Source organism: Centruroides vittatus, unplaced genomic scaffold (assembly GCF_030686945.1).
Source record: "Centruroides vittatus isolate TY-2023 unplaced genomic scaffold, ASM3068694v2 contig_18, whole genome shotgun sequence".
NCBI lineage: Eukaryota > Metazoa > Arthropoda > Arachnida > Scorpiones > Buthidae > Centruroides > Centruroides vittatus.
Genome location: NW_027121101.1, coordinates 875,079 through 894,200, shown reverse-complemented (window position 1 = coordinate 894,200; position 19,122 = coordinate 875,079). Strand labels below are relative to the sequence as shown.

Here is a 19,122-nt window from a genome sequence, read left to right as displayed (position 1 = left end):
AGTTATTCGACAAAGTTGATGTTCAATGTCAGATTATTTATGTTGAAGTCCGGACTCTCACAATACCATATTAACTCAAATTGTAGCAATATTTCTATTTGAATATAAATATTTATTATTTAAACACTCGAAACTCAAGGATGGGTTTAGGAACCTGAAAGCACTTAGATAATAAAGATGTAAACTTTGGAAAAGCTGGTTTGGGTGAATGAATATCTATTATTTTCTTTAATTTAAGATGACATAAAGCATGTTGTTAGTAGTGGAATGACATCTTTTATAATTTAAACTTTATCATAAAAAGAGTTGCCGGATAAGTGAATGTTAGAAAATATTTCAATTTCAGAAATAAATTAAAAAAACAAAGAAATTTCTTTGTTTTTTTAACCTGACAAATTTGTCAGGTTAATACAGTTCAGTGAAGAATCATCAGAAGAAAAAATGGGATCACTATATTTGTTATAAAAATTCTTTTTTGAATTAAAGCAATTAAATTTGAGATTTTAAACTTAAAAAATATTAATTAATATATAATAAAATTAGAAATTTTCCTTGGAATATATTAGTTTTGTATTTATCTTGAAAACGATTAATAGATGATTTTAAAATTTATAGTTATTTTATTAAGAAATGTATTAAATATAATTTATTTTATCTTCAATAAAGATTAATCTGAGAACTGAATTTTTATACATTTAATTAGATATCTTGTATTGGATATTGCTGATACAGTGACAACTAATATTATTCAACATATACCAAAGGTATGGTTATTATATATTAATGCTATTTGGATTGAAAAAAATTTGTCTATTTTATGTAACCATTTTTGGCTGAATTTCAGGTAATAAGTTAAAATTCTTGAACATAAATTTTAGCAAATTCTTTTATTTCAGGTAAAATTTTTTATTGATGATTGTTTATATTGTAGAGGTAAGTAATTGCAATTTTTAAATATAATTACTATCTATAATTTTTGATAATGTTTTATTTTTGGGAAAAACAGAATTGTTGCAATATACAGGATGATTAATATTAATTTTAAAGATTTTTTGACAACTACATCAGTTTACTAAACATCATTAACTCAACACCGGAGTATATTAACAAACTTTCAAACCCGTTACCGGTGCATTCTCCTCACATCTACAAACGGCAACACCCGAAAATAGTTCTTTACTAACGTTTTCGAACCCAAAATAACGATTCTTCTTCAGGTAACTTTCGAATCTCTGATGGAATGCCGATCAAAGAAAATCAAAAAATGAATTTGATTTAAGAATCATTATTTTGGGTTCGAAAACGTTAGTAAAGAACTATTTTCGGGTGTTGCCATTTGTAGATGTGAGGAGAACGCGCCGGTAACAGGTTTGAAGAGTTTGTTTACATCAGTTTAATTGAAAGAATTTGTAGGATTGTGGGAAAATTGTTCTCCTATGGGCTTACATTGCATTGTTAATTTCCAATGTTCAGTGAAGTTTAAGATAAGGTAGTTTAAATATTAGAAATTATCATCATTTTTCATTTATAACTCAACTCTTTACTTTTGTTAATTATAAATATTGTTTGCTTTAGTTAAAAGCTTAAATTTTATTTCTTGAATGTGAGAAATAAAACTTTGTGCAAATTTACAATGTATGTGCACCTGCAATATTAAATTTTTGTAAGGGGGAGAGAGAAAATAGTATATATCTGCCAAAGAGATCTTTTCAAATAAAAAATGTCAAAAATGTTTTCTAGAAAATTTAGCAACCATCCAGAATTTCTTTGCCAGTCACTTATGTCAGTATCAATAAAACATGGAAATGTCTAAATTTGGACCTATAGAATTTTGGAAATGTTTGATTAAGTAAGATCCCATTCATTCAGATACTTTGTCTAATTCCTATTGGTTTTTGATCTTTTTAAAAATTAAATCCAAGTCAGTTTGAGGCACTTTCAGTAAGTCTAGCTGTTCATTTAACTAGCTCTTTTGGTCAGCTTAGCTCTTCATAAATTTCCTATAACATTTGAAGATCAAGATCATCTTTCTTTCCAGAAAAGGTATTTTGTCTTGGACATGATTCTTTAGCTCTGTTACTAATGCAATAACATAGTCCTTCTTTTTGTAATTGTTGTAAGGTATCATTTCAAGGAGTTCATTTTCTGTCTGTTCTTCTGTAGAATTTAAATTTTATAGACTGTACTTTCTTGACTAAATCCTGGTCTTCAAATAAACTCTGAGAATAAAGGTGCTGTTAAAAATAAACCCTGGATTGAAAAGCATGGAAAATATGTTGAAGTGTACTGCAAAGTATAAAATAATATAGTTTAGAGTTACAGATAAGAAATTTAACTAAAATTCTATCTCTTCAAATTGTCTGGAGTCGGACATCATTTTCTGTTCCAAGGTTTATGGGAACATTTTTGGAAATAAAATGATAAATATTGTTGAATATTGAGCATGAGAAAGTCATGATTGAATTTGTAAGTGAAGAGCTTGTCAGCTAAAGGTTAGTTAGGAATTGGAATTGGTGAGCAAAAGTGTACAGGTATTGAGGTATTTCTTTCAAATTTTACTCACTTGTCTCCTGTTGCAAGGTAATAAATCCTGGCCTCAAAAGACCCAGGATCTGAAATAAACTCCTGAGAATACATATGTTTTAAAAATAAATCCCTAGAGTTTAATAAAGGAAATAAATATATTATGTACATTTTTGAAGTTTAAGTTTTGTTTGTAAGTTGTTGTTGTAAGTGTTTGTTTGTTGAAGTAAGTTAAGTGTTAAGTTGAAGTTAAGTATAAGTTTAGTTTAGTTTAGTAGATATTATATAATGAAGTTTAGTTTTAAATTTATCAACTAAATTCCTGCCTCCAAATTACATTTTTCCTATGCTTTAGTCTCCTATACGAGAGGGGACTGAAAGGGGATTGTATAGCAAATTTTAATTTTCTACTGTTGTATAATGCTTTCCATTTGCATGGACTGGCTAACATGCAAGTCAGGATTGCATGCTGCCCAGTCTATAACTTGAATCCCCATTACTTAGAAACCATTCAAAAGTTGAATTAGCATTGTGCACTGGGGCATTGTCCCATTTGTAAGTCCAGAATGGTCCATAAATTTTTTCACCAAGTAGTAAAAGTTGTGTCTAACATTTCTTGATCTGCAAAACTCATTTGCCCATTTACAAATGTAATATTTGTCTTGCCATTCCATCCAAATCCTTGCCCACACCATTACTGATCTTCCTCCTTGTTGACCTCTAGAGAATAGTTGCTCTTCATGTCTTAAGTCATGTCAATAGTAGTGCCAGTTGTCAGGGTCATTGAGGTTAAATTTTTTTCATCACTCCATACAATTCTCTTCCAGTGTTCAGTCCAGGTCATCACTTCTTTAGCACATTTCAATGTCTTATCCTTATGGCTGGGCTTTAATGTTGGTGTTAATTTTTCTTTTCTTATACATAAGAAAAGAAAAACTACTGTTTGCAACTTATGAAATTGTAGGTTTTGAGACAATAATATTTAGCTGGTTCACTCAAAGAAATGTCATTATTAGTAATTTCCTTAAGAATGGAGTGTTTTTGTTGAACTGATAGTTTAGTTGGTTGTCCAGATGAATGTCTAGCTTTGTATTTCTCACCTAATTTCAAAAAATTGTTGATTACGTTGTGAGATCTCTTTAATGTTGCAGCAATTTGTCAATTTGAGAGACCTGATTTCTTCCATGCTGATTTTTGTCCCCTTTTCAAACTTGGTTAGTGATGAGTTGTGTTCTATGCTTTTCTAACATGTTGTTTACTCTTGACAGTTATGAAAATAAGCCAAATTATGCTATACATTTTGTTTTACTAAATCACTTAAAACTGTTACATTTAAAAAGTTTAAAACAAATTTCTCATTTAATTACTTGATAGAAAGAACTGGACCTATATTTGAGACACTAAAAATTTTTTTCTAATCAATGACTTATAAATACTTATTACTATTATTTTAATTTAAAATATTAGTTTAGGATATTGTTAACATATAACATAAATATTATTACATTTTGATGCTACTGTTTTTTTTTTCTTGCATACTAAATTGTGTGTGTGGACCTATATTTATGAAACATCATATGTAATAAATTATCTTAAATTTTTAAAATTGAATTAATATACAGTAATGAAAAAATTTTTTAGAATGGATTAAAATTTGCAAGTCTTGTCTAATAGGCAAGTGTATTACCAATTATACTTTCTGTATTCCAAGTGACATTTACATAAAGATAATAAAAGTTACAGATTTAGTAAATCCTGTTTAAAATAGATTTTGATAAATGTAATTAAATTAATTCAAATTTATTAAATTTTAAAGTTTCCAACAGACAGCAAAAACATCAAAGTCAAATTTTTGTATCATTAAATTTGTTCAAACATGCTAATTATAATTGGCAATTTTTGAGAATGACTTAAAAATTAAGATTCTGTGGTATTTGTTCAACTTTACTCTAATTTATTAATTTAAGAAATATTAGTTTTTCAGATACAGATTTGAAGCATTTTAAAATATCAATTGAATGTAATGTTCAAAACATTGTTACAAAATATTTTAAATATGAGGTTTAATGACTTTTTTTTTACTCTTTCAGTCCTGTGGACCTTAATGAGGCCTTTTTCTAGGTCCCATTTTGAGTTCGTTCAGGCCCACAAAGGGATGGTGAGGGGCAGGCCTAAAACAGTAGAATCTCATTTTAATGGATTGTGGAGCAACAGATTTCTTGGAATAACAGATTTTTTTAGGTCCCACCAAATCAATGTAATTTTACCTTCTTTTAGCATATCCATAACTCAGAATAATGGGTATTTTCTAGCTCCATCTATTGTAAAATTTGCATATTTTCAATGTTTAGATAATAATTTGGTGTTTTTGGAAATTTGTAGTTTTTTGATGTACTTGTTACATCTGTGATACATAGTGTTCAATTGAAGAATTTTTATGAAGAGAGTCAGCATGCTGATACAATTGAGGAGGAGCCACCTAGTGAACATTCTTATGCTGATCCAAGTGTAATGCCAAAATTTAGTGAGGCCATTGAGTCCTTCCAAGTTGTGAAGACCTTCCTGGCGAGTTTCAACATGAACAAACAGGCCGTACATAACATTGCTAATATCAAGCAGTTGTTGTATTCAACAGGAGAAAAGCAGCATCAAAACTAACCAAGATAGACAAATTTTTTAACAAATTGTGAAGTCAAGTGTGAAGTGCTAATGAGCATATGTAATCTGCCTCTTTTTGTGCTTACAGACTATGCAGTTTCCATCAGCTTTGTTTACACATGTATGGCATAATATACGTGAATAAAGGATAGATTATCTCAAGAGACTGGATAATTTCAAGTTTTATATGTTTGAAAATATCCATGTTTTCTATTTTTTTATACAAAATTTATATGTTTGAAAATAGCCATTATTTGAAAAAATGGAAATTTTTTCGAGTAATGGATATTTTCCTGGGTGTGTGGGAAATCTGTTGTTTGAAATATAATGGATTCTTGGAACAATGGATGATTTTTGGCGCACTGAGCAATCCTTGAAAACGAGATTCTACTGTATATCCAGAGTAGACCACCCATGAAAAATTCTGCCCACCTGGGTTTGAGTCTGGTCCTCCAGAGTAGTAGACTGGTGTTTCTACCACCTTGGCCATCCAACTACTGGCACTTTGTTTCCACTTGATTTTGTTTCAAGTGTTAAAATTCTATAAATTGTTTAGTATATATCAAAACTATTACTCTTTAAATATGCTTCAATTGTCATCAATGTGTTAGTGAATTTATTGTGTCATTCACTGCTTTATATGCTTGAGAATTCTACTGTATCGTATGCTAGAAAATTTTTAACATATCTGGGAAATTTTCCATTGGCAACTTGAGAAGAATATGCAATTTTTGTAACTCCTTAGATAGTCTATATCAGGGATAGCAAACCTATGACACGCGTGCCCAAAGTGGCACGTAAGAGAAATCATCTGGCACGTAATGTATCATATGATTTTTGTCTTTTTCAATCATCTTTTTTTCAATCAGATTTTTTTACATTTATTCAAATTAAAGCGTATTCGTTTAATTTCTTTAAGTATCATTATTCAAAGTCTAAGACTTTGGCACGCATTAACATTTTTAAAGCTAAGTATGCTTACAATATGGCACACGGACTCAAAAAGGTTCGCCATCCCTGGTCTATATGATTCAAATCTGGTGATCTCAAGGGCTACTTAATTATTTTTCTGCATAAGTAATAGTACTGTTTTTAAATGTGTGTTCATATAGATTATTTTATAATATATAATAATAATAATGATGATGATAATGATAAAACATAACTTATGAACTGCACCTAGTTTTTTTAATAACATAGACTATTTTAGAGTACTTTCATTAAATTATCTGTATTGTTTTTTTTTTATAGGGAAAGTATTAATACATGGAAATGCTGGAATTTCAAGGAGGTGAATAAGTAATTTTTTTAAAATAAATATAAATTTATATATTTTTATTGAAATATAGATATAAATTTCTTTTAATATTTTAAATAAACTTAAATTTTCTTTTAATAGTGCTACTCTGGTTATAGCATATATTATGGAAACATATGGGTTATCCTATAAGTAAGTTTCAAATTTTATTAAAATTTTTAGACAGATCTAATGTTTTATGTATATTTTTGTCAGCGATATTTCTTTAACCATACTATTCATTTCTCTAGGATAGTGTTTTTCAACCTTTTCCTAATAGTAACACTTCCAACTGAATAATTTTTTTTCTTGTGATATCTCTACTTCTTTATCAATGTAGAGTTACTGCACTTTTTGTACTTTTAATAATACGTGTAAGAAGTATTATGATGCTGCTCAGCACTGTTTTGTGAAACCCCTGAATTGTCATTGTAGCACTGGTTAAAAACTACTATAAGATATAAATGTTCTTAAAAAGTAAAATTTATAAATATTACTTTTTAAAAACAAAATTGAAATAAAAAAGCCAATAATTTTAAGAATAATTAAGAAGTGATAATTTTAATACCAAAATCTTTTTTGATGTGTTTTGATTTCATCTTCCCAAAATCTAAAAGTTTTAAATCAGAATGTCAACTTAACCATAGCAGCACAGAAACAAAGCACTTCCATTTTACAATTAGAATCTTCAAGTTCTTGTTAAATTTAAATATTTTCTTTATACAGTGGAATATATGTGTATAACAAAATTTAGGGGACTAACAAAGAAATTTCATGTAGTGGTATTTTGCTACAAGCAGACAACAGCTTTAACAATTTTTTTTTTTTTTTGTTGTGAAGATGGCATACATACTGTATTTTCATGGAATGACTGGCATGCTGATCTATCAGGGAGACTAGGAAATCAAATATTTTCATATGATAAAAACTAGCATACCAGTTTAAGTGAGGTTATACATCCCTTTCTAGAGGGCACATTAAAAAAATGAACAAGTTATGTCACATAAAAACAAATGAGTTTTTATTCTGAAACTGTGAAACTGTCATCATTACATTAAAAACTACAATTACATTTTTAATTTCTTTATTTTGTCTTCTTTCTAACTATGTAAAATACTCTTGGGATTCCAAAAGTGCTTTTTTTGTGTGTGTATTTTATTTAAAAAATTAAATTTAAGAAACTGCTGTGAATTTTCAGCTTACACCTATTAACATCCCCTTTGTGTGAAATTAAGGGAAAGGTGTTAATATTTAATTAACAACTAGTTTTATCAGATCTGATTAATTTTATTTTTTAGTTGTAGTTTAACTGGCATGCTCGTCTCACCTGTTTTATGCAGCATGACTGTCATTCCACGAAAATACAGTATAATGAAACAAATTAATTATAAGCAAGTTATTTTTACAATTATATACAAAACTATAAATTAGAAATTTACAAATCTCCAGTTGATTGTGTAGTCTTTCAACTTTTTGCAATTTTTTTACTGTTCTTTGCTCTCAAAATAGAGACGAAACCTGAATTGTGAAAAAAGCATTATCATTAATTGAAGACAGCTTCTTCATTCTGCATTTCATTTGCTTCATCATCATTGTAAACTTGATTAGTGTTCATTGAAATCTTAATACCTTCTACAGTTTTTGCCATCAATAGTGATGAATTCATCAATAACAGCTAGTTTACCAAAAGCTTAATACCAATGCTTTTCTCTCCATAAAATTTTAATGTGCTACTGGGCAATATTTTGAAGAAAAACTTATTTTGTTGGCATTAAAGATGTCCTTCCTTGTATATCCTGTAATTAAGTTTGACCAAACATTTTTAATTCAATTTTGCATTTGTGATTTGTCAACACTGTTAGCTTCACCAGAGATTTTCCTATACAAATGTTGTGGTTGTATTTCAAGAAACAATCAACCTATTCACAAATGCAATTGAATTTGATAAACTTTTCCAACATGGGCCCACTTACTAGAATGTTTTCAATTCTCATTTGTTTGAACTGCAAGAGTAACACATCTTCAATATCAGTATTTGTACATTTGTACAATTTTTTTAACTTTCATACTGTTTTTGAAATGATTTTGAAATTTTGTCCTGCTTTTTATGATGGTCAGTAAAGTTAATGACAGGATTCTTTATACCTTACATAACGTGTGTGTGTATGTATATATATATATATATATATTAATTTTTTTCAACTTTCACTAAAATTTTCATTTTTACATCAATGGAAATAATTTTGCTTTTTGTACCTTTTGAAATTATTGTGAAATTCAATACAGTCCTATACATATGGAAGTGTTTTTAGCTATATGTGAATGAGCCAGATAAGTTTTTACTATACATCTGTATGTGTCTTATGTTTTTCAAATTAAGCCTGACATGATTGGCTATTGAAAAATGTTTTTCTTACATTTTTTTAATTCATGCTGACATGATGCATTTTTACATCAGGTGGAGGAGTGCTCCCTCATAATACAAAGACATAAAAATAACAATGGGTTACCTGAAACAATAATTGATGAATTTATTGTCTTGGGGAAAATATTTATTCTTACAAATAAAAGAAAATTACATAGCAGCAGCCCATGACATTTCATTGTTAAATGCAACAATATGTACTTGTTTTTAAATAAATACAACTGTATTTATATGTTATAGCTCAACATGTTTATAAATTGGTAGTAAAAGTTTTAGATATTTTAGTAGGAAAATTCAAAAAAATATTAAATGGCACTAATTATTAAACATGCTTTGTGGTCAAGGAAATGGGTTAATTGAAGTCATGCAAGTTTTTCATTGTAGCTACATTGGGATTAAAGTAAATTTTCTTGCAATCATGCAGACTTATATAGTTGTGGCTAGAACACAGAAAAATGTTGTCATAGGCATTTTTGTTGTAGATTTGTTCCATTGTATATAAAATCAAAACGTTTCAGTCTACTGAAGATAAAGACAAAATCTTTGAAATCATCTTAAGATAGTAACATATGGTGTAACTTTTTTAATGATTAATATAAATTTAGTAACATACATCCTTTTTAAATGTCTTTATCAGTAGTTTGTTTGAAATTATCATTAGGAAATTAGTCTTGACACTTTTAAACGTGAAGTAATCATGTAATTTGGTCAAGTTCTAAGCCAAGAGAAGGGAATATTAATTTGAATTTAGGGATATTTATATATATATATAGTAATAAAACATTTAATACATAAGCAGAATAATTATTTATTAAAAGTTTGTAAGGATAGAAAGTACAAATGGAGTGAATGAGAACAATACTTACATTTAGTCTTGGTCAACTAAATAGTTAGAAATTATAGATTATTTTTATGCTGTAATTCAATTGTTTACTTATTTAATAATATAGTATGACTGGTTTTATTCAAAAAATAATTGTCTTCAAATAGTAACTGCAATAGTAACATTATTAAAGCTTAAAATTATAACCACCATAGAATAATAGATATAGCTACTATTCAAGGATTTTTTAAAAATGTAGGAGAAAAATGTTCAGTAAAATTAATTAATATCATAAACTACAATAGGTATTTATTTATTTAACAAACTTTAATATGTAAAGTGTACGATATACAGTAGGTATACTTTTAATTACCATATATCTTGGCAGATAAGATGATAGTTGAATCATAAAAAAAGGCCCCCCCCCAAAATCCAGGGTCATCTTATAGGACAGATACAAAAAAATTAGATTGAAATTTATATAAATTAAAACCATTATAAAAAAACAGACAAACCGTAATTATTTACTAGTAGAGAGTAGGGTATGTGCACAAAATACAATAGTCCATATGACATTTTTGTGAATAGTCAAGGTCATTACCCGAATGCCAAATTAGAAATCAGTGTGAATGTTTGCAACAATTGCAAGGCAGTGCAAGAAAATAAAATTTGTTCATTCGAAAAATTACAAATAGGACATAATTCCGTATATGCTATACAGTATTATTATTCAGATGATTGCTGATCTAAACTAAATTCATAGGCTGATGATAGTTTGGGGGTTGTCTTATAGGACAGACATATGCTAAAACTATGAAACTTCGATGAAAATTTATATCTCGTCTTATCTGCCAAGATATACTGTAGTATTTTCTAATTATTGGTATATAAAAAAAAATGTCATTATAAAGAGGGATTGTAATTGCCATTTTATGTATAAATTGTTTTAAAAAATAAAGTTTTCATAATAAAGTATTTCAATATTTATTTAATAACAGACACAAACAAATACATGCAAAGGAAATAATAGCCACCATCAAATAGTAATTGCAGAGAAAATATATAGTTTAAATGGCTATTATTTGAATAAAACCTGTAATTTATGTGATACTGTTTTATAATAAATTTAATGATTAGAGTTTTAATTAGTTAAATAACTGAAAAATAGTTTATAATTTCATGCCATTTTCTTGGTCACTATATAGAGCTATAGCTTGCTCTGATACTTGAATTCCTAATTAACAGAATAAAAACATAACTATAAAAGTAAGTATTAGCATATTGTTAAAAAAAATTGAATTTAATTGAGTTTTTTAAATATGATTATAAGATTAGTTTTTACAAATACTATGAAAGCTTTTTTATTTTAATATAGTAGTAATTAAAAATTAAACAAAAATTATCATGTTTCTATTTTATTGAAATAATAATAAAACAAGCCACTTTATCACAATCTATATTATTATTAAAAGTAAATAAAATATTGGTTTATCTAATTCCTAAATGAATGAGTGTGTGCATTTATTTTTGTGGCAAGATTTTTTTAAGGGTAATTTTTAATCTATTAAAAGCAAAATTTAGAAAATGTAAATGAGCAAATTTTGTTCTGAGGAAATATATTAAAATTTAGAAAATATTTTCATATGAGTAAATCTCTTAAGAATGAAAGAATAATAATAAGATAAATAAGATAAAAAACACTATATAAATATTATTTTAATTTTATTTTATAATAATAATAATGAATATGAATGAATGACAATAAAAACAATAGTAAAATTTTATTGTTGTTAAGTTTCGAAAATCATATTAAATTATTTAAAATTTTTAACAATAATGTATTAGTATTATAATTTAGTAAGATGTAACAGAAAAATAATAACGTATTTTAACAAAAAACAAGTAAAACAGCAAAACCATTTTTGGGACAAGACTATGTCTCGGAAAGCATGAGCAACACATGCACAAATCTCGTACTCGTGCCAGTTTGTAGAAACAGTCTCAGCATTTCATTTTTTTTTTTTTTTTTACCTGGTTCTTGGTCCCCTGACTTCCTACAAGTCTGGTTTATTTTATGTGCACATGATTTGGGCACCAAATACTCTGTGCCAAATTGCAACTCCTGACATGTACTCCTTCATACCTCTAAGGTGTGCAGCCGTTGACAGCAGCATGATTTTCGAGATGAGACATAGTCTCATCTCTAAAATCATGCTGCATAGACATAGTCTCATCAATAATAATATTTTACAATGCTTTGATGGCAACATGTACAAAATAATCCATATAAATAAAATAATTGTTGAATTTAATAGCTAATAAAATTAAATATTAATATATTTTTGTTTAAATTTTAGAGATGCATTTTTACGTGTTCAACAGAAAAGGTTCTGCATAAATCCAAATGAAGGTTTTGCACAGCAGCTCAGGGTAAATTTTATTCTCTATTTTAGTAATTATAATGTTATTCAATGTCTTCATGTTAATATGTTTTTATTTTTAATGGTATCATTTGGTTAAGTATAATGTGACATTTATGTGTAATATAAAATGTTAAGGTAACAGTCATTTAGAAATTATTTTGATAATTGATGCATCAATTATCTTTTGGCTTGCTCTCATGAATCTGTGTGTGAAAGTTGTTTGAATGAAATTAATATTTTAAGTCACATACTTAGTTTAATTTTTGTTTAATTAATAAATAGAATAAATTTTGATAACTAATAGAATTGCTGCAGGACTTGTTACTTAAATGTAAAATCCAGACATTTTCAGAAGAGTATACTTTTTGGTTAATGTTATATATGGTTCCAAGATGGCAACACTTCCAGTCGCCATTTTGACTTAGTATCGAGACTGCACTGTAACTGGTTATTTGATTGGAGATTATGTGACTCCAAAACTAAATTAAACAAAATATTACATTAATCCATCTGTTTTTTATCCTACCTGTATTTCTTTCCGACCTTGTTATTTTCCTCTTTAGTAGTTGTAGGTCTTTTCTTTGCTGATCTTGTCGATTCTTTTACACTTGTAGACAAACTTTTCCTTGATTTTGTATTCATTTTTGATGTTAACTTTTCCTTTTTCTTCTCCAATTCCTGAGTTTTATTCTTATTTATATTTAAAACTGGTGCAGACGAAGCGATTTCAGGTTCAAGCGATTTTGGTGATTTTCATTATCATTATCATAGTCAAATGTTTTGCAAAATTGATTTGACCAATCGATGCTTGCATTTTTAGATATACCTGCCGCAATAGCAGAATTAGTAGCAGTACATTTGAGACAAAGACAGTGCCAAATAAAGGACAGAGGACACCCTCAAGAAATATTGCCAAATTTGCTCTGAAATGTTCCTACAAATGCTAAATATTTAGTTCCAAATTTACTACATCTTAGAAAATAATATTTTCAGTCTCTTCGATAGTATAATTTACATATATTAACACACGATTTACATACTGATTCTATTTGTTGAATTCCTAATTTTGCAGCAAATTTAAATGCATTATCAATATCATGTTCTAACCCAAATTCCAAATATTCATTTTCTGTTAGCTGATTGAATTTGCGAGTAGTACATCCTGACCAAAACACATCAGAATTTAGGTCTACAAAGCTCATTTTCAAGTTATTAACAATAATCTAGAACGAATAAATTTTGCAAATATTTAAGATTAGATTTAAAAACTATATTTGAAATTTGTAATTTTTAAAAATATATTTACCAAATAAACCAAAAATTATGTGAAAAGTTTCAAAAAATCCAATAATCCTACAATGCAACACTGTCACGTTCGACTTACAACCGGATAATTTGCATAAATCCAAGTCAAACTACGAATCACACAGTCTTGCCTTAAAAATTTGCATATTACTTTGCAATCTCTTAATACATCATGTTTATCAAATTTCCATATTTAGTCACTACATTATCAGTCAGCTCCCTCTATCTTCATTACCGCACTCATCATCGATTCAAAATTACCAGAAGCGGCTCCATCTTGGAACTATAGGTAATATTAACCTAATTTTTCTATTCTATGCAAAACTCATTTATGCAACTTCAAACTGTCATAGAAAATTGTCTACTTTTTACATTGATTAATATAATTATTATACAGAGTCATTTTAAAACATCTTGAGAAACTAGAAATTCGTTGTCCCAATGACCTTCGATAGTTGCCAGAGTCTCTTTTCCTAATTTTATCTTCCCCGTGATCAAATTGCAGAGTTCAGAATGGCTTCCACTAGGAACTCAGCCATAAACTATAGATATGCAAAGACCTCTATAGCTTGGAAATCCTTGTTTGGAAATACATTTTTAAAATAATCTTTGTATTAATAAAATTTGTCAGTCATGTTGACATCATCAATGATGCATTCCATTACAGTTCCATTAATCAGAAAAGATTAATGGAACGGTAGTTCTTTCCATTTGAAAAATTATGTTCTGTCTTCCTCTTTGTATTGTATCATATTCTATTGTAACTTAATCTGAAGATTATGGTTTAAGACTATCAAAAATGTTCATTTAATTTACTAAAGTTTTTCCTGCTGGATGTTTTTAGTTTCAGTGTACTTATTTTCCAGGATACATTAAGGAAATTTGAATCCCTTCTGTTCAGTTATTTTTTCTCAAGGCTTTGCCCATAAAACCATTACTTTTTTTCTATAATTGTAATAAGTTGATATCTCAACAGAACCACTTTTACATTTCCCAACTGAGAGTGCAGCAAGTCAATTATTAATCTTAGGCACAGAATTAATAGTGGTTCAAAATAGAAAAACAAAAATATTTATCTTTTAGCTGTGTTGGAAAGAATTAATAATTTTGCATGATGAATTATTATAAAACAGCAATTATTGCAAATGAATCAAAGGAGATATCCACACAAAGAATACTGAATGTTGAAAGGAAAAAAAAATCAAAGATAGAGCAAGTTACTTCAAAAGCAAATAAATAAAATTCAAATCTTAAAAAGACCTTATTATTAGATGAGAAGTTGCATATTTTATGTTAAAATGAAACACTACAAACTTGAGATGTTGAATTAATTGATTAACTGGGATATGAATTATACAGAAACGTTTTTATTATTATAAAATTGTGAAATATTTGTCTATAAATTTTTTTCTTAAGATGCAAAAAAGATGTAATTAATATTTTCTGCTATGCATGGGTTTTTTTAAAACAAAAACTCTTACTAAATAACACAAAATATTACTACTGAAGCTTTAAAATTTAAAAATTGCACTCAAGTGTTTAGGTATAGATCCAGCCAGCTTCAGGGATATAAAATTAAATTCAAAGGTTTTTGAATGCACTGGGTTATCAGTTAACGAACATAATCTGTTCCAAGACTTTGTTTGCTATCCGAATTGTTCATTAACCGATTATCGATTTACCGTAGATTTTTATGGGAATTTGATTAATTTGTTCTGGAGACCCCAAAAAATAAAAAATATATACTTTCTTACTATGTTTATTTATATGTAATAGTAAAAATACATATATATGCAGTCTTGCATTTTTATCAGTCATGTTTTTTCTGTTTGTGGGGGTTAAAGAATCTAAGTTGATTCCTTTTCTCTCTTCTGCAAGATTTTTCAGAAGTAATTAATAGCATTGTAACAATAACTAAGCCCATTGACCTCAACCTGATTCGGATGCCATTCTAAGACCGTTGTTCTGACATCCTCCCACTTCTTCAAAAGATCTTTAATAGCAGATATCAGCATTTTCAGCTTTTTCAGAAGAAAACATATCTCACTGAGTTTCTTGGCATTCTTCATTCAAGAGTTCTTGGCGTTCTTCTGTCGTCAGATCAGTTTCAGGTTCCATTATGAGCTCTTCAATGTTCTTTATTTCTCAGATGTGATTTTTGTTACTCCTTTAGCTACTTTAGTCTTCTTGATTATACAGTATCTTTCTTAGATAAGATTGAACTGTGGCCTACTGTTTAAGCCATACTGCCCAGAAACATCAGATATCTTCTGCCCACTCTTTACCTTTGCTCTTATACTCTCACCTTTCGAAAATAAAAATTGATGCAAAACTTAACGAGTGCCCACCCGACAGTCTCACGAATAATATAAAAAAGTTGTTTCTGTCAGAAAAATAAAAGACTGGAATTACAAGGGAGAGTTTCAAAGTTCAGAGAAATACTATCTGATCAGTATATACCAGGTTGAGTGTCGATGTCAACGTCTCCTGTGCTCTGAAAAGTTTCAAATTGTTGCCTGAGGACAAGGGAAGACCAATCGGTATTCATTATTTTACGTCGCTTCTTCTTGTGTTTGGTCTGTGAAGTGTTCGTTGTCCAAACATAAAAATCTTTTGCGAAAGTGTTCATTATCCGATCACCCATTATATTTAATTCAAAATTATTGATGATTGTCATGAGTCCAAATATGTTTGGATTTATTCTCCAGTAAAATAATGAATGATACTTTATATTATTAATTTTTAAAGAAGTTTAAATATTTTTATTTATTTAATATAATTCACTAATTATTTAACGAGAAATAAATATAAATTTGAAATTGTTTATGAAATTATTGTGTTGTTGTAATTATAAATTATATATTATCAAAATATCATTTTATATATTTAAATAATAATTTTGTAGGAATATGAACCAATATATAAGGCTAAATTAACATTACAAAATGGTGAAACATCTCAAGTCACTGGTGAGTATAATATATAATACTCATTCTATTATTATTATTATTATTGAAATTATTATAAATATTTAAGGTAAATTGAAAAGAAGGATACAAGATGTAGAAGATTCAGATAGAGGTAACGATAGCATGGATATATGTGAAGAATCTGTTCCATCATGACTAGGACCTTTTGTCTGTGTTAAAAATATAAACTAATCATTTGAAAATACTCCAAAACTCTAGAAGTTGGTAAACCTTAATTTGAGTCACTGTTAATAAAAAATCATTATGCACGTGACAAAATCCAGCCCTGCACTGCCTCCAAACAGATGCAATTGAGGATGATATTATTGAATGGTGTACAGGTTGTTTAAGTAAACTGAATTCTCAGTTTTGAATTTTTTACAAAACTATTAAAAAAAAAAAAACTCTCTTGTACTTAACGTTGTCAGATGTCTAAATGAACAATTACTTTGCTTTATTTATGTTTAAATATTGATTATATTGTTCATATAACAAATTAGTAACGCAACAGAAAATTAAATAATTATTTGAGTGAAATGATCTCAATAAGAATAATAATTCCTAAATAATTTTGTTATTTGAACATTTAATCAGAAAGCAATCTAATAATAATTTCCATTTCCAATAAATTTGATGTTTTAAAATGGAATTTATTATTCGAGTGAAATATTAGGTCTATTTATAAATGTATGATTTTAAAAGTATTGTTTTTTAAGAATAATTTAATCCCTTTTAGTGATATTTTGTTAAAAATGAATTAACTTATACCAATACTCTTAATGGATTTTATACATGAAATGTCGTTAGGAGTGTGAGTGCCTTTTTAGCCGTTACATCCTTGAAAATTTGATTGTAAGAATTTTGGCAAATATACAATATATACTTATATGTAAATATATAAATATATATATATCATATTTAAAATTAAGTAAAGTTTTAAATTTAAATAGTCTTTTTAATAATGAAAATATTTTAAAAGTAACTTTATGATCTAAAATAAAAAACAAATTATTTGGTTATATCTTTTCTTAGTATTTGAAAGAAAATTCAAGACATATATATATATATATATTATATATATACATATAAATAGCTATATTTAAAAATAGCTTTTGTAAGTAAAAAAGAAAAGAGGAGAAAAAAAAAATTAGAAATCTCATCTGCAATAATGTCAATAGTAATTGTAGTGTAAGAAGTTCATTCAGATTCAATTTTTAGCAATGTTGATAGGAATTCCTAATATTTATAATAAAATCATCATCCTGGAAAATACAAAATTAGCATTTATATTTTTGTATCAAAAGTTGTACAATAAAATTTATCTAAATTTTACAAGCACACTATGTTTTGTTTATTAATTTTTCTACATTTTTTTAAAAAAAATTCATCATAATACTGCAAAATTGATTTATCAGTTATCAATAAAAATCTTAAGGGTCTAGATTTTCTAGATGATATCTAATCATTTAGAAATAATAATTTCTATATAAATAATTTTTATGGAATATCTGAAGAAATATAATAATTATTTATTTACTACATAAGGAATTATATATTATTTTCAACCTTAAAAATATCACATTTTTACAATTTTAATTCAGTTTATAGTATTTTAAGCATTTATTTTTCCATTAAAATTAATAATAACCAATTCTATTTACTTAGAACATTTTTGAAATTTACCAAAAGTTATGTACAGTACAGTACAGTATTATATCATTTATTTTATCTATTTAAATTTAATATCTCCATTTTTATTTTCTACGTTGTTATATATAGCAGAAGGAAAGTGTGGCAATAGGTTGAAAAAATGATCCCCTCCGAAGATTTTTACATTTTTGGACACTGGGAACCTTGAATTGTCGAGAAATCAAAAAAATTCGGGGCTATTTTTTCGTATGTATGGATGTTAGTATGTGTTTGGGGCACGATTTTATTCACCCTCTTTGAAGCTTAATAATTCCTGTGCTTTTTCTCAAAAATTTCTGAAATTTTGCAGGGAGGTTTGAGTATTGGAGATAGATGCTGTTAAATTTTGGTGGTTAAAGGTCAAGAGGGGTCAGACTTAATGAAGAATTTATTTATTAGCATTTACAATTTTTTTATAAAACTTACCTGTACCCTAAAAATTAAGCTCGTTACCATTTTATTATAAGTTTTTAATAAAATCTCGTAACAGATGGCGCCCCACACAATTTTGAATTGCCAGGAAAGTTATGCAACACGGAATTTTTTTTTTCAAATATGATTTATCCGATAATGCATGGGAGGTTTTAGATTGTATAATAATGAATAAAGTGATACTGTTGAACACTAATGCTTTCTGTATTCAATCATTCAAAAAAAAGAAAGATAGAATAAATTATTTCAAAAAATATATTGGTTTCATTGTGTATCATCAAACAATCTAGGGTAGTGATTCCGATCCGTGTGCCATAAACTATTCATAGGGGATGTCACAAAATTTCAGAAAAAAAAAAGTTTTCTGCCTTTTAATGCTGTTTGTGTATCTATATATATATATATTAAAATTAAAAACTATAGCTTTACTGGCACAATTCGTTTACACAAGGAGTGAGATACTGGCTCGTCTGTGTGCCATTAGCTTAATTAAAAAGAAGAAGAACTACTCAAGAAGAATAAATAAGATTTTATCATTATACAGTGATACCTCGGTTTTTGTCAATAATCCATCCAAA

General features: G+C 27.5%; 1 protein-coding gene across 1 annotated transcript in view; it reads left to right on the top strand.

The window, feature by feature from the left end:
* The window catches only part of LOC136969542 (serine/threonine/tyrosine-interacting protein A-like), a 49,358-nt gene extending 31,597 nt beyond the window's left edge, over nt 1-17,761 (top strand). Inside the window, exons 5-11 of the mRNA XM_067263750.1 lie at nt 704-764; nt 897-933; nt 6,433-6,472; nt 6,581-6,631; nt 12,084-12,156; nt 16,360-16,423; nt 16,491-17,761. Of these exons, the coding sequence (XP_067119851.1) occupies nt 704-764; nt 897-933; nt 6,433-6,472; nt 6,581-6,631; nt 12,084-12,156; nt 16,360-16,423; nt 16,491-16,579 (415 nt within the window). The 3' untranslated portion in view covers nt 16,580-17,761. The remainder of the gene's footprint in view (nt 1-703; nt 765-896; nt 934-6,432; nt 6,473-6,580; nt 6,632-12,083; nt 12,157-16,359; nt 16,424-16,490) is intronic.
* The last annotated feature ends 1,361 nt before the right edge of the window (nt 17,762-19,122 follow it).